The sequence below is a fragment of the Perna viridis genome, chromosome 4, assembly GCF_037379345.1.
Source record: "Perna viridis isolate PV_CMFRI_1.1 ecotype Kerala chromosome 4, ASM3737934v1, whole genome shotgun sequence".
Lineage (NCBI taxonomy): Eukaryota > Metazoa > Mollusca > Bivalvia > Mytilida > Mytilidae > Perna > Perna viridis.
This window is the reverse complement of record NC_142448.1, coordinates 7012970-7028229: the sequence shown is the minus strand read 5'-3', so window position 1 is coordinate 7028229 and position 15260 is coordinate 7012970. Positions and strand designations below refer to the sequence as shown.

The 15260-nt window shown below is 33.1% G+C and overlaps 1 protein-coding gene and 1 long non-coding RNA gene across 3 annotated transcripts in view; one reads left to right on the top strand and one right to left on the bottom strand.

Annotated features, from left to right (window-relative positions):
* Positions 1-1897: 1897 nt before the first annotated feature.
* Positions 1898-5098, bottom strand: LOC148618680 (uncharacterized). The gene is made up of 3 exons (XR_015921409.1): positions 4944-5098; positions 4269-4373; positions 1898-2052 (listed from the first exon to the last, which is right to left on the bottom strand). It is a non-coding gene; the product is annotated as an uncharacterized LOC148618680 (long non-coding RNA).
* Positions 5099-6818: 1720 nt separating this feature from the next.
* The window catches only part of LOC148618679 (protein sidekick-2-like), a 39857-nt gene continuing 31415 nt past the window's right edge, over positions 6819-15260 (top strand). For both annotated transcript variants that reach the window (XM_088577820.1, XM_088577821.1), the window contains exons 1-4: positions 6819-7263; positions 12346-12612; positions 12999-13289; positions 14539-14647. In XM_088577820.1, coding sequence (XP_088433946.1) covers positions 7125-7263; positions 12346-12612; positions 12999-13289; positions 14539-14647 — 806 coding nt within the window. In that variant the 5' untranslated portion in view covers positions 6819-7124. The remainder of the gene's footprint in view (positions 7264-12345; positions 12613-12998; positions 13290-14538; positions 14648-15260) is intronic.

The following is a 15260-nucleotide window of genomic DNA, read 5'->3' as shown; positions in this document are numbered from 1 at the left end:
ACAGAAAGAGGATATTACAGACTTTCTCTTCTACCGGTAGCAGTATAGGTCTAATTACAAAATTTGAACCATATTTTTTATCCCAGCCCCACACCGGCTAATAAAATGGCTGGTGTCGATCTATACTCTTTTAAAATGTGCAGAATATCAATACAGCTAAAACTTTAAATCGCTTTATTTTCCACTATAATCATAGTATACTAGCTAGTATACATGCAGTTCCATGTGAATCTAATATAAGTCGTATTTTCATTCAAATTCATATTTAGACATTGATCTCGTATATTTTCTTCTCAAATAAATACACATACTGACGCCAAATGAGAGGTTTGAAAAATGGATAATATTACTTAACCACCGGGTGCAAATGTACAAAAGTTTAACTTTTAATGTGCTGTATAACACTGCAGTTCTGCGATTTTTCGCATAGGTTTCTCGTTCATTTGCGATGATATAATGAGCTCCATGTGCTTCCATACAAATGAGTTCTTCTTAAATTACACTAAGACAAATTACTAAATGTCCTTAATTTGCTTAGTACGGAATTTTTCAATTTGTTTCTGTTGCAAATTATTCAAAATAAATGAGCATTTACCAAATCATTGCTTCATTACGACAACGAGGGTGCACTGAAAATGTCCGATTCATATTTATCACAAACTTCTTGGGAAATTCAGTTGGTGTATAATTGAAACCACATTTATTTCACCGGATATTTGAACGATTTGAAACGTATGCTTGTTAACAGAAGAGATGTATGAACTACAATGTTTCATCGTGTTACAGTTCGGATTTAATATGGTCTTTTCTTATCCAATGTCCGAAAAACAAGGTAGGTGTAAGAATAGAGGAACGACCGTTTGTGAACTCCCAAAATAAGAGTTTAGTATATTCATGATATTGTCTTTATTTAAAATTTCTATTTTGAATGTAAAAAACACCAGAGCAATGTATCGTCTCCTGTGTTATTTTTCTTTTTGATTGTATATTAAACAGCTCTGCTTCGTTAAAGAAACAGTAATAGAAACAGTTGAACATTATAGTGTAGTAAGAAAAGTTTTCGTTTAATAAATGACTATCATAAATTGATATATCATTCTCATGCTATTACCGAACATATGTAGTTTAAATTTCACAAAATCAAGGAAATTTGTAAAGTGGGAGTTTATTATGTTCATTTACAATTGTAATAAATCTTTAAGTTTCAGGCCTTGACAATTTCTGATCGACTAGAATCATTAGATGTTAAGACACAGAAAATCTATGTAATTTACCACTTTGATAACAACACTACTAACTGCTGTGGAAGAGGCCTCCCTCCCGCCAAATAAACAATCAACAAACTGTTTCGTTTAAAGTTTAAAGAGAGGGACTTGTAGCAAGTCTACTGTTGGACTTAACTGATCTATTTCTCGTTTTCAAATGGTCCTGTTATTTAAAAAACTCAACGAGAGTTACAAAAAAAAATCTGCAGTTAAATTTGAAAACCCAACTGAAAAATTATACGTATCCTGAATAGCCCTTATTATACTCTTATAAGTGAACTACGTTAAATCTATTAAAGCCTCTACGATTGCATTACTGCAATAATTTCAATAAAAGTTTACTTCTTGATATTGTTTTCTTGTTAAAGTATTATTTTATCTTTTTTTTCAAAAACAAGCACGTGAACAACTATGAACAAGCCAGCACTTTGCTGATACAGTGTCAATAACCCGAATCCGAATCCGTATGTCTGTCATAAAATGCATATACTTATTTCGTCTATGTTATTTATGGAAGTGGCATACAATATTAGATTGTTATTCAATACAATTCTCGCATGTTTACAAATGCTTAGGCATATTCCAATTATACTTGAATTTTTCTTATTTCCACAGCAAAAAAAGTGAAAGGATTCTTCTATTAGAAGTTAAATTTATTTTCAAATAATTTTCTTTCATCCTTGTTTGCAGCACACTCGCTAGTTTCCCTGGCGTAATTTTTTGATAAGGTCCTCCAAGCTTTCTTTTGGCTGAGTAGATACACAGTGGGATCCTTCACTGTAACAACCTTAAATAAAGAGAAAAGAATCAGCCCAATTAATAATGATTAATCTATAGAGGAAGAATCCTTCAGCGCTAATTACATAGATTTTTTTTAGAAAAAATTTGCAACACATACGTTTTTTAAACTGCGTTAATTGCGCCTGGGAATGGGAAAAACTCGTTCGCACCAGTCTACCTCTACACACATTCTTCTATATATATACCCAGAGTACATGCAAATGTTTCGAGGAAATGTACCTTCTAACTTTGTCACGGTGAAATTTGTCGTGGAGAATACATGACAATGCAATGACTAGTAAACATGTTCATGGCCTTTATTCGAACAAAAGTGCTATGCTGCTATGCTGATTGTTTTTGTTTTCTGTAAATATTGTTACATTATTGTGTATTGCCTTTAAAATAAGATACTGAATTATCATATAATCTCAATACTTATCTGTACTACTATTTAAATTCGAATTAATTTATTTTAATTGACTTAACCCCGCCAGTAAAAGCCAAGATGAAGGAGGGTATAGTTTTATTAAACAGAGATTTTTGTACCATGTTAGACTTTTTATAAATATGATGGCTTATTAGCAATGCAAGGATTTCTGCACAAAAATATGAAAAAAACTCCCTTAACTTTGAAACTGAAAAAAAAGAATTTTCCGCAGATAAATGTACAGACCGTGTAAGAAAAATGTAACAAATAATTCTGTACAGTTTGAAGATTATTGTGCAAATTACCTTGCAAAACGTAAAAAAAGAAATCTCATAAAAAAATATTTAAATGTCAATTACCCCAAAAAAATAAGGAAATTCACCAAAAGGTATATAGAACGTCAAACAACTATAACAAACAACTGTAAATAGTTTGAATTTTGAACTAGATCTAACATGCCACTTCCAAAATATTGGATGGCATATAAAATATTGGATGGCATATAAAATATTGGATGGTATATAAAATCTTGGATGGCATATAAAATATTGGATGGCATATAAAATATTGGATGGCATATAAAATATTGATCCAAGCCGTATTTTAAATGAAGTCCCATAACTCAGAAACTTAAACCTGAAATTTCTACAAATATTCGACCATAATAACAAACAATGTATAAAGTTTATTGAACAAGGGGTTCTCAAGTTACGTTGCGGTGTTTCAAGGAGGACGGACAGACGAACAGTTCTACATAATATGAATCTTCTTTGACGGGCGTATAAAAAATTATTGGTTCATGCGTAACGGGCGTATAAGAAATTATTGGTTCATGCGTAACATTGGTGGAAATAAGATGTGACGCAAAATTGGCGCAAATAAATTTATCATAATATATATATATATATATCGCAATTCTTAAATTATGAAATTATGAAATCTAAAATTTAAAAAGAAGTAGATATTTAAAAGATTCTGATAAAAAAGGCAAAAAGGTTTAAAAAATAAAAATTGTTTGAATCAATAAAATCACTGGTATAAAAATCGGTTTGAAGCAGGTGAATTAATACTACATCTTGGCACGCTAGGACATTTGAGAGCTTTTTCTACATTTGCCAATTCAACTAAGAGAGGACATGTCTAAGTAACAGTGTTAAATATCGTCATACAAACAACATTAAAGTGAGACGTGTTCTCCTGTTTCTATTATATCGTTGCAGAAAAAGCAAGTTCTTTCACCCAGTTGTAAACGTTCAAAACATCCTGTTTCAATCACTAGCGGTATAATTACATGTCTAAACTGTGCATATGCATACTGTGCGTTGAGCGGTTATAGCTTTGATATAAAGATAGCATCCTATATCAGTTTTGAACGTTCTATATATGTTCTAAGTTACACGTTTCCACGTCTCGTTACATTTGTAGGTATAAAACCACCCACTCATAAAGCTTCATTCAGATTCAAAACTTAGGTTTTTGTTCAGGGCATAGTGCACATATAAGTTATTGTATAACAGTTTTCCTTTTTTTTTTTCAACGAACGATTGTCGTTCATTTTAATCATTTGATGGCTGGATGACAATAAATATGGAGAAGACTCAAAATTGTCGGTTGGTCAGCCGATACTGACATCATAATAATGAATGTTATTTGCGTTCAAATAATATAAGCTCTTTGGATTATTTACCATAATATAGACATAAATTCATAAAAGTTTAAAAAGCTTAAATGATTTGTCATAGGTCTTCTATTCTTCTTCTATTGATTACTCAGAGACATACTCTCGTATTACATACATTTGCAAAGTCTACAGCCATTTTCATCTGTCTGGAACATATTACACGCCATCCTACATCCTTTGTTGCTACATCCCGAAGTTCTCCGTTGGTCAGCCGATATTGCTAAAATTAATATAACCTGATATAACTAATTGATCAATCTCAATGATTTAATAGTAATCAGTTTCTTGTTCGTTTTATTTATTTTTTTCAGGCGCGTAGCTGCCGTTAGGCAAAATGCTTTTGCCTGCACTTAATTTTGCCATTTTCGAATTTAAAAATTTTTTTTTAGACAAAATACATCGCATAAATGATGTTCTAAAACGCTATCTCCGCGGAGCTTCGGGGTGGGGCTGACCCCTGGACCTGCTGGGGGCCTTAAGCGGCCCCCAGACCCCTTGCCTACACTTCAACTTGGCCTCAGCTACGCGCCTGTTTTTGTTCTTTGTTTTTTTGTTTTTTGTTTTGTTTTCTTTTCACTCTTCCCCCAAGTCAAGTTGTTGCAGTAGATTTCCCCCTTATGTGTACCGGATATGGTAGTTTCATATTCAATAGAATGAAAAATTGGCTAAAATTCGAAGCTACAAATACAGATCGATTAGGACAATTACAAAGATCACTAATTTTACTCGTACTTCTATTTCAAGTCTTTTCGTATCTGAAGATGATCACATTCTAATTGAATTCACTTACCTTCGAAAGAAAACAATCCAACTAAAAATACGAGTAATGCAATTTTGAGTTGCATCTTGCTTCAAGGAAGTCGAATATGACAATAATTACGAACACATATGTTACACAAAAAAGATAAATTTCAGTTTAATTATTGTTCTATCCTCTTTAAACAGGTGTTGCTATGTATTATTTACATGTATGCATGTATTCTGTGAAAGTTAATTCGTCAATTAGCTTTACTATTACAAAATGTATATACAGAGCAAGCATAAAGTGTCATAATTCCATCAACTTAAAAAAATGTCGATTCACCATGATTCACTTTCAGATAAAAATAAATTGCATCAATGAGACGACTTTTATCGTACAGCAATGCGTCTTGAAAGAAGCTGGAATCAGTAAATGAAATAAAAAAATCATGAAGCAACCCCTGGGTTCACATCTGGTATTTTGGTGGGGTAAATTCGCGCTGCTCGTCTTCCTCAAATATTTTTCTTGTCAGTTCATGTGTCCTTAAACGTGTTTTTCCATTGATTTCCATTCTTTACAAAATGCTGGAATTTTTAATCGACAACATAATATGTCCAGTGTGGTGGACACATTTTTTCAACAAACCGCCGTCATTCCAATGGGAACAAATTGTGTTCCTTTACTTGCTGACCTATTCCTTCACTCTTATGAGGCTGACTTCATAGCTGATCTGATCCGAAAGAATGAATATCGTTTGGCTAGATCCTTTAATCTCAGTTTCCGCTATATAGATGACGTATTACCTTTCAACAATCCTAATTTCGGGGATTTGATACATTGCATCTACCCCAAAGAACTCGAGATAAAGGATACTACAGACAATGTGAAGTCAGCCTCATATCTTGACCTACACTTAGAAATCGGTGGTAAAGGAAAACTATTGACCAAACTTTACGACAAACGTGATGACTTTTCATTCAGAATTGTCAAGTTTCCTTTCATCTGTGGCAACATCCCTTCAGCACCTGCGTATGGAGTGTTCATATCACAACTCATATGTTATGCCAGAGCTTGCCGAAACTACGCAGACTATTTGTATCGTGTTAGAACTCTAACAAATTGGCTTCTGGAACAAGGTGAAGTAGCTACAAGATTGAAGTCATCACTACAGAAGTTTTATGGTCGTCATCATGAACTCGTGGATCGTCATGGTGTATCCATTTGTACCATGAAAACCGATTTATTCAACGAGTCATAGTTTTCCTTTCCTCGTTTGTCTACCCCGGACTTGACTTTTTATGAGCAACTCGGCGGGTATTTCTAGAAAAGTAGAGGACGCTTACCCTACCGGTGCACATGGTCCATGCTCCCAGTTTTTAGTGGAGTCCGAGTTACTCGTTTGCTTTTGTTACTTTGTATGTATGACATTAGTTACTTTATGTTCTTTGTTGTGTATGTCTGTTTTCCGTGTCTGGTCTTTGTCCCTGGATTATATTCTTTTGATTACCGCTATATATAACCTTGGTTCCCTTGATTACTCTCTCATATACAATTAATCAGTTTAAATACAAATAAGTTTAATGATTGAATTTTGGAAAGGTTTGGATTGTTTTTATCATAAAACACGAATTTCGATGTTTCTGTAATTATATAATATATGCAAGCCTTGATTTAAATGTAATTTCCTAAAAAGTATGTCATATTCATTGATTCAATTTCAGATTCAATCGACTTTATTAATATTTTTAAATTCTTCATCAACAGGAGTGTACGTTGACTGCTTGTTAATAGTAAGATCAAATATTTTAAACAATAATAAGCAAGTGGGTGAAACGATTCACACGATTTGACACCTCTCTTACCTGACCTGAGTCACACTAAACAGTCATTTTTACCTTTTTCTCATTATTTTCCACCAATCACGACATTTGTTTTGATCACGTGGACGGAATTGCACTTAATATTGGAATTCGTTTAAAATATTTCGATTTTGGAGAAATTTGAAACAAAAAAGGGAACAAAAGTGCATAGCAGACAAACATTTGAATTCTTAATAAGTTTGGAACTAAATTAAGTGAAATATTCTATCGTAAAGAAACTTTTTCTTGTTATTTGAGATGCGATGTTTCAAGTTTATTTATCAAGATGGCGGATCACAACTTCCGATGGTGGAGGATAAAGGAGTTTTGTTGAATTAATACTGAAAGCAATTATTTCAACTATGATTTTATGCATTTTCGAGAAACAAAATTTAAAATGAAACTTTCAAGTTATATAACGCTATCATTGGTTCCCAGAGAAATCCGCTTCACACGTGCAATTTTCATTATTCTCCTGCTCTGTATCAACTGTCGCTCCCAGTCTGAAGGTAAGAAAGGTGATCAGTCCAAGGAAACCTCCACTTTGATCCTTATATTTGCATACAAGAATATTAAAAGATTTATAAAACAAAACACAGCACCACACTCACACAACACATAGCATTTGTACTTGCATCCCTGTAATCTAAATCAAACTGGTCAATTACATATAGCATATATATAGGTATGATGATTTGGGGTTTTTACGGTCTTGACTATCCTTATTGATCTCGCACGACCGCCCTTAACAGGGATTCTGTTAGTAAATGTCTGTTGGTAGTTTTGAGGTAGGGGAGCCCAGCCTTCAGGATACCCGACCGAAGCAGGGGTGGATCCAGGATTTGAGTTTAGAGGGGTGTAAATTAAATTGAATGCTGTGCAAAGCAAGGCAAAAAATATTATGGGGTGAAACTTGTGGTGAAATTTTTTTTTCTTACTGATTTAGGGAGGTGTATGCCCGGTACACCAGTCCTTGGATCTGTGCCTGCGAAGAACTCAGAGTATGTCCTACTAGCGGCTGGGCTGCTCTGTTGACGCTCTGGCCTACTCCCAGACCCCACGTGGGTCCGAGAGCATTTCCCCACTCTAATTGTTTTGGAGTACGTGAACAGCCCTCAAAGTACCTTTTGAAACTAGGTGGTCTTTTGGCCACCAACCTTGAAATTTTAGTGGCCAACACAAATTTTAGGTCGCCAGAAAAAATGTTATCACAAGTTCAAGTAATACCATGTATTTGAATTTTGTCCGGGTCATTCACTTTTTAATTTTTAGTGTGTTTTTGGTTTTAGTTTTTCATGTTGTCTGGTGTCCTTGTTCGTTAAAAAACTTGTCAAAAGTGTTTGTTTTACTTTCTCCACCATTACGGGGAATTAGAAACAATCGATGACACACTTGAAATTGTTTTCAAAATCTCGTTACTTTCAAACATACTGGTGACAATTGAGTAACATATGAAAAATACTGGCTTGGACATGATTTTTTTCCGGATTTTTTGGTCGCCAGACAATATTATGTCAAGTCGCCAATTGGTGACTTTAATATTGTTTTTTCGCAAAAACGTTATTTAAGTTGCCAATGCGACCATTTCACTAAATTGAGGGCTGGTGAAGAGTGCCATATAGGTATTACTTGAATATGTACTTGTACATGTGCATGTAGCCAGCCATTTAGAATATCATTCACAGTTATATCAAACAATATGTGTACCTAATTATATTGGTCATACCCTTTCAGCAGACAGTCTGTATGGAGTCCAATTTATGACGATTAGGGTTTTTAGTTCTTGACTGCACACTGTGACCTGCACGGACTGCTGGTCCAATTATAGTAAAAATTCAGGAGCAAATCTGCTTTCAACATATACCCTGAGAATCCCTTTGTATACTTTTGAATACTTTACCAGATAGTCAGCATTTCGTCATACCCTGAAATACTCCTTATGTTTTTTTTTTATAATATGCCTGTATAAGCCAGTAATTTCGTGAGCTTCACCATACGTTAAGTGTCATTTTTATCCTTACGGACACTCAATTGACCGACAGATTCTGAACTATCTTTTCAGCTTTAACAGGTATAATTAATTTGTACAGATTCTAGAAATAGTATGAGGAAGGTGAAACCTAAAATGCTCCTGAAGAATCATAAATTCAAGTACCATTAATAATTTTTGTCAGCCCTGTTGTTATTAACTTTCAAAATGGTAAAATTTGTTATGATATAAGGTTTTAATTGTCCAAACCAATCTCCTACTTGTCATGGTCTGAAATATGTATAGGTTGAATGTCTGGCATTGGTAAGGAACTATGGGTTGTCATGGTCCGAATGTCTTTGGGTAGAATTTTCTGGTATTGATAAGCTGATTACCTCATTTTCATAATAATAAAAGCGAATATTCGGTTTGCATTGAATCATCGAAAGTGGTATGGTTCGCAATTGCATTTTATGTAGTAAACTAGAATGAAGTTGTCATGATGCTATTTTTAAGCTAACCATTCTAGGGATATTAATAATTTTCCTTGCCATAAGTACACTGAACCCAGTTGATAATACAACCTTTAACCCCCATTAAGTGGGTGTATTACAGTTCCCTACACAGTGTTCTAGCTAGGATTTGAAAAGGGCAGGGTGCTAGAACCAAAAAGGACACTAGTTTGTAAGCATATTTGAAAAAGGCCACTTTCTGAATACAGTAATATGTGCATTAGGCTAGTTTAGATCATATTAAAGACATATAACATACATATATGAAATACATATGTTCAAGACCTGAAATAAAACAATATGATTAAAAATATATCAGTTTAATTTACAAAATTTTAAAATATAAAATTGAACTTAAAGCTGTATTTAAAGTATTGACTGACTAGTTCCTCTGACATATTGCACAATCTCCTCTATTTCAATCTAAAAAAGTATGAACAGCTTTGTCTAAAAATGAGTCAAACATGTCTTTATCACAGTCAAATTTGATGTGTATTAAATTTTCCAATGTAGCTTGTTTAAGTCTGTTTCTATGTTTGTTTTTGATCAGTTTTACTCGAGAGAAAATTCTCTCAACCTCAGTTGTACTTCGAGGTAAGACAGCTGCAACACACATGAGCTTGTATACATTGGAGAACATTTCTATTAAACCAAGTTTAGATATTGATATCAATCAGATCAGAAGAACTGTATTTCTCATTATATATTTTGAAACAAAATTGTTAAACCAAAAATTATCTTTCATGATTCCATGTTTTTGTTACTCCTTTTAGACAGAAAACTGGAAAATTAATCCGAAATCAAAATGTAGTAAATAATTTAATAAAAAAATGAGAATAGTTAAAACACTTTCGACATGAAGAAGGATGTCAAACTTTTGATTTCGGCCACAATTTTATATTTTACTCCCTTAAATGTTAATCTTTTGTCTGCATTTTGGTTGTTTTAAAGTTAAAACATCCCAGATGATCAATTTATTATAAATCACATTAGTACAAATCACTGACCACTGACCGATACCATTAACCAAGGTTAACAATTTTATGCTAATTAGATAGGTTATGCACTATTAATAAACAAGAAAGTTGTTTTGAGTCTCAAGGAAAAAACACCAAAGTTGGTGGCTTGCAATAGTCGCTTAAAAAAATTGCACATTTATAACAGAAAAGGGCAGGGCATCATAGAAAAAGGGCATGCATGTCTGCAAAAAGGCCAGGGCAGGCATTATGCCCGATCTGTACTTCTGCCGAGAAGACTTACAGAATGTGGGAATATACCCTCCATGCAGTCGCATTCACTGAAAAGAAAATGATTGCCTTTCCAATTTTAGAAATGCTTTGCTTCGATTTGGATAATAATCAGAGTTATGTATTAAAATGCATCCAGCTTTTCTGGTACTATATAAGCTGATTATATTCACTTCTTTATTAAGAAAAAAAATAGAAATGGCTCAATACTATCAGAAAAGATGAAGTTATTTTTACTGAAAAATAATCCTTGACTATACATGTATATTTTTATTTGTTTGGTATAAAGAAATGTTTGATTTTTTCTGTAAGGACAGTAACTTTTTAGCTCATCTTACCTAGTGGCCATGTGAGCTATTGTCATTGCTACTTGACCAGTTTGAATGAAACTTAAGATGATCATTCCTTAGGGTATTTAGAGCAATATGCTATGGGGGTAATAGTATACACCAAGAAAAGAAGGACCTCTGCGTCAAAATAATTTGTCACACGATGTAAGAGTTACGGCCTGTGAAATCAATTTTTTCGGTTGTTTTTTACCTGAACAACTTTGAAAATATTATTTGTAACAATTCGACAAAATTTAATAAAAGTTGACCTTATTGTTCAATATGGTATCCTGCACAAACTGATCAATCATTTTAAACTGTTTATCCAATAGAAAAGACATGGATGTTGGTACTAAAAATAGAACATACAGGTAAAAATACTTTTTTTTTTCGTTATTTTTTTCCTTAGCTATAAAAGAATAATGAAGATGAAAGCTACTTAATTAGATGAACATGATATTCTGAGTTGACTGGCAGTATTGAAATTATTTTTAGGCAGCTTTTTTTTGGGCTATGTTCACCAGTTGCTTGTATTTCAATGATTTTTGGTTTCTCTAGGAAACATGGTATTGTAAGTTGAAAGGTAATGATGAAAATGTTTCATAGCAATGATTTAACTTCTTTTTATATTCTTTCTCAGCTAATGTATAACAGGCTAATGTCCTCCCCCACCCCTACACCAACATTCTTTCCAGAGGTTGCCTCAGGTTCCTAGGAAACACTAAAGGCATTTCCAACATCTTAGAGTGCCTTAGGTACTCAGTTAAACTTTCAGAATTCATCAATATATGATCTTTTTCAGTAATTTTTTGGTAAAACCATTCTCATGGGATGAGTATATAAAAGCCCCAAAATTTCACAGACATTTTTAGTTAAAAAACCTTTGTTTGTGAACCATATCACAATGTATTAACTGATTTCAAAGTTAATTGCTCAAACCATTGGTTTACACACATACATTTTTGGTATCTTTAAGTTATTTTAGCATTTTTTCACGTTGATATTGTTGGCTTTTTTCAAGACTACATCATCCCTTTTTTATTGGGAAAATGTGTAATTCTTTTTAAAATTGGGAAATTTAATTGGGAAAAATAAATAACAAACCTTGAATTTGTAGTTAACGTGATTAATTTTAAATTAATTAAAGTTTTTAATTTTTTATGTTTATTTTGAACATAAACATCATATTCTATCCTTCCACTACCAATTGGGAAATTGTTTATCTTACTCGGGATTATTTTAGAGTAATTTTTTTTTGACAAATTGGGAAACATATAATTGGAGAAACAGCCGCATTTCAGAGGTACAAAATGAAACAATATCTCTTTTTCAGAAAATAGATTTGTGAAAACAAATGGTTTCAAAACACAAGTGTTGAATCAACTTTAATAAATTTCTCAACAGTATAAGGGAATGAAAGTTACATATTTAAATGATAACTTATTTGAAAAGGTGGAAAGGATCTAACAGTTCATGCTTCATAAATTGTTGACTTAGTTGTGAACAATTAAAAAAAGAATGCTTTCTGTTTCAGAATTCCCCCCAAAAGAATTTAGTTCTGAACCACTGTCACAAAATGCATCACCAGAGGGATCTGCTAAAGTGATATCTTGCCTTACCAACAGTTTTCCTCGCCCAACTTACAGATGGATGAAGGATAACCAGTACATAACTAATTACAGCGATAATTATTCACATCGAATCATGTCCGTTAAGAGAGCAGATGATGGCATTTACAGATGTGTTGCTAACAATTCCCTTGGTGCTATAAGAAGTAATGGAGCCCATATCGAGATAGCTTGTAAGCTACATTTATGTTAAAAAAAAACACACTACTTAGTCTTTGAGACTTTAGAACCATTGAACATGTCAGAAAGTATCTGGCTGATTAGCCGTTAAAGTTCAATTATCTTTTTCTAGAGGATAGTCAGATACATAAAAAAGCCAATTATGTAGACAGACTACATGCAGACATATTTTCAGATTTTAAAGTTTTGGGCAGAGATAACCATAAGTTTTGCATATAGAACAGTATAATGCAATGTACATTTATATCATTACCCTAATACTTCAATACATTAGGCATTAAGAAAAATGTTTATAATTAAATAATACATACTGAGAAAATAATTCCTCATAAATATCATTTTCTCTCTTCAGAGCATTAATCTGATCTGCATTTTTCAGATATTGATGATTTTGAATCCCATGCAGGCCAAACAATTTCAGTAAATTCTGGAGATGGTATTGTCATTCAACTCCCATCCATCAACTCAAAGCCGTCACCATCTATTACATGGTTAGCTAGTAATGCCCCTATGACTCCTGTGGCACAGAAACATCATATTACATTAGAGAGCAATTTAGTATTACTAAGTACAAGTAGATCAGACAGTGGGAAGATATATACAGCAGAAGCATACAATATTTACATGGGTCTCAAGAAAACTTCAGCACAGTTTGTGTTAAGTGTCGCTGGTAAGTGAAGCACCTTACTATCCAAAAAGAAATCTTTTTTTCTGATATAATACATGTAACTCTTTTGAACTGTACAAAAATCTGAGAAGTATGACCAGTGCATGTATATCTCATGGCAAAATACACTAACACGTAAAAAGGTCAGATTTTCTTGTCATTTTCAAGGAATGATTGCATCTTACTTCTATGCTGTTTGTGTATAGTATCATTCCAATTATCCTGAATCATGCATTAATCTTGTCTTATATTCTTGGTATTGCATTTTATACACATACTGTCTTAAATTGAGAGAGGCCAAATATAAATTAGTCATAACAGAGATTATCTAATCTACCTCTTGAAAAAAACTTCTACTTTTTTTCTGGACTGATATATTACTTAATAACTTCAACAATATTTTATATTATTTTTAACAAGAGTTATGTATAATGCCTTAATTAAGCTCCAGGGTGACTATGGTTATTGCTTTTCTGGTGTTGGCATCGGCTCTGGCACCAACAATAAGATTTTCTGCTATGTTTACTGATTAAGTCAATTTAATATGAACCACTTGTTCTAAGTCAATCATATTTGGTTTGCTGTTGCATTAGCACCACTACATCACAATTCTGAATCCGTTTCATGCATATTCTCTCTGCAGTCATAGTCATTTGACTTGGAAATTTAAAATTTCATGTTAGGATATTAGTGTTTTATTATTACATCAGTTTGATATAAACCATTTATGCTAGGTCATTCTTAAACGGTGTGCGGTTTTATTAGTGTCACAACATTACAATTCCATATCTGTTTTATGCATATGCCTCACAGTCACTTTCAAATATTGAATCACAGTGACCATATGCAGTGATTTCATAACCCTGAATTTACCTCTGAATACAGTCTGTTTCCCCTGGCAAAGTTTTCGCAAAATCATGCAAATTCCCCAAAATCACAGTTATTCAAGCTTTTTATGTTCCCAATGGGTTTATTTTCTTCCTAAATTCAACAGGAGGGGGACACCTTTTAAAAAGGAGTAACCACCGACATGTGACAGATATCTGTGATAACAAGTCTGATTGTAATTTATTGGTTTTTGTCTGTTTAGGCAACAGACACCCAAAAGTCATCAAGACATCTTTTACTTACTGTTTAATTGGCAGTGTTATGGGAAGTATTGTTTAAATTAACATACAAGTACTATAATTAAATGCTACTTTTAATTCAAATAAATATATGTTCATGTATGTACCTTTTGTTCTATTTTTAGACACAGGAGAGGGAACAACTAAGTTACCCATCTTACTTGTTGGACCAAACAATACCACAGCCAAGAGAGGAGATTCTAAAGTACAACTAGAATGTATTTTCAATGCTAGGTAAAGTTGTTTATAAAGTTTTGGTACTACATTTATGCAGCATTTTCCCATTAGGTAAAGAATGCTGTTTATACCCCTTTTGTAGGTGAGGGTATAATATGCAGATAGATGAATATTGTTATTATTTGGTCAGACATGTTACTTTTTATTATACAGTGAAACTTCTCCAAACTGGCCACCACTGGGACAAGAGGAAATGGCTGGTTTATAGGGGTGGCCGGTTTTGTGAAAAATAGCAATGCATTCCAAGAGCTGTTTCCATTAATGTGTTCTATTACCCTTCACCTTGTCTGTTTGTTGATCGAGACATGTTTAATGCCAATTCGAAACTTTTGGCCTTTTATTACATTTCAAAGCTTGCATCATTTGTAAATGATTTGATTTTATTAACGGTACTGTCAACAAAAATGTTTTTGGTTTTGAAAGAATGTGTATTAAAGATCAAAGGGCTATTGATGGTAATTAATCATTTGTATTGTTTTCATAAATTACTTATCAACAAAGTTTAATAATTTCACCCCTTTATTGTTTTGGCACGGGTACAGGTCACATTAACTGACAGTTAAAAGATTGTAAAGATCGCACCATTAAATGACCCCGATTGTCTGACGTG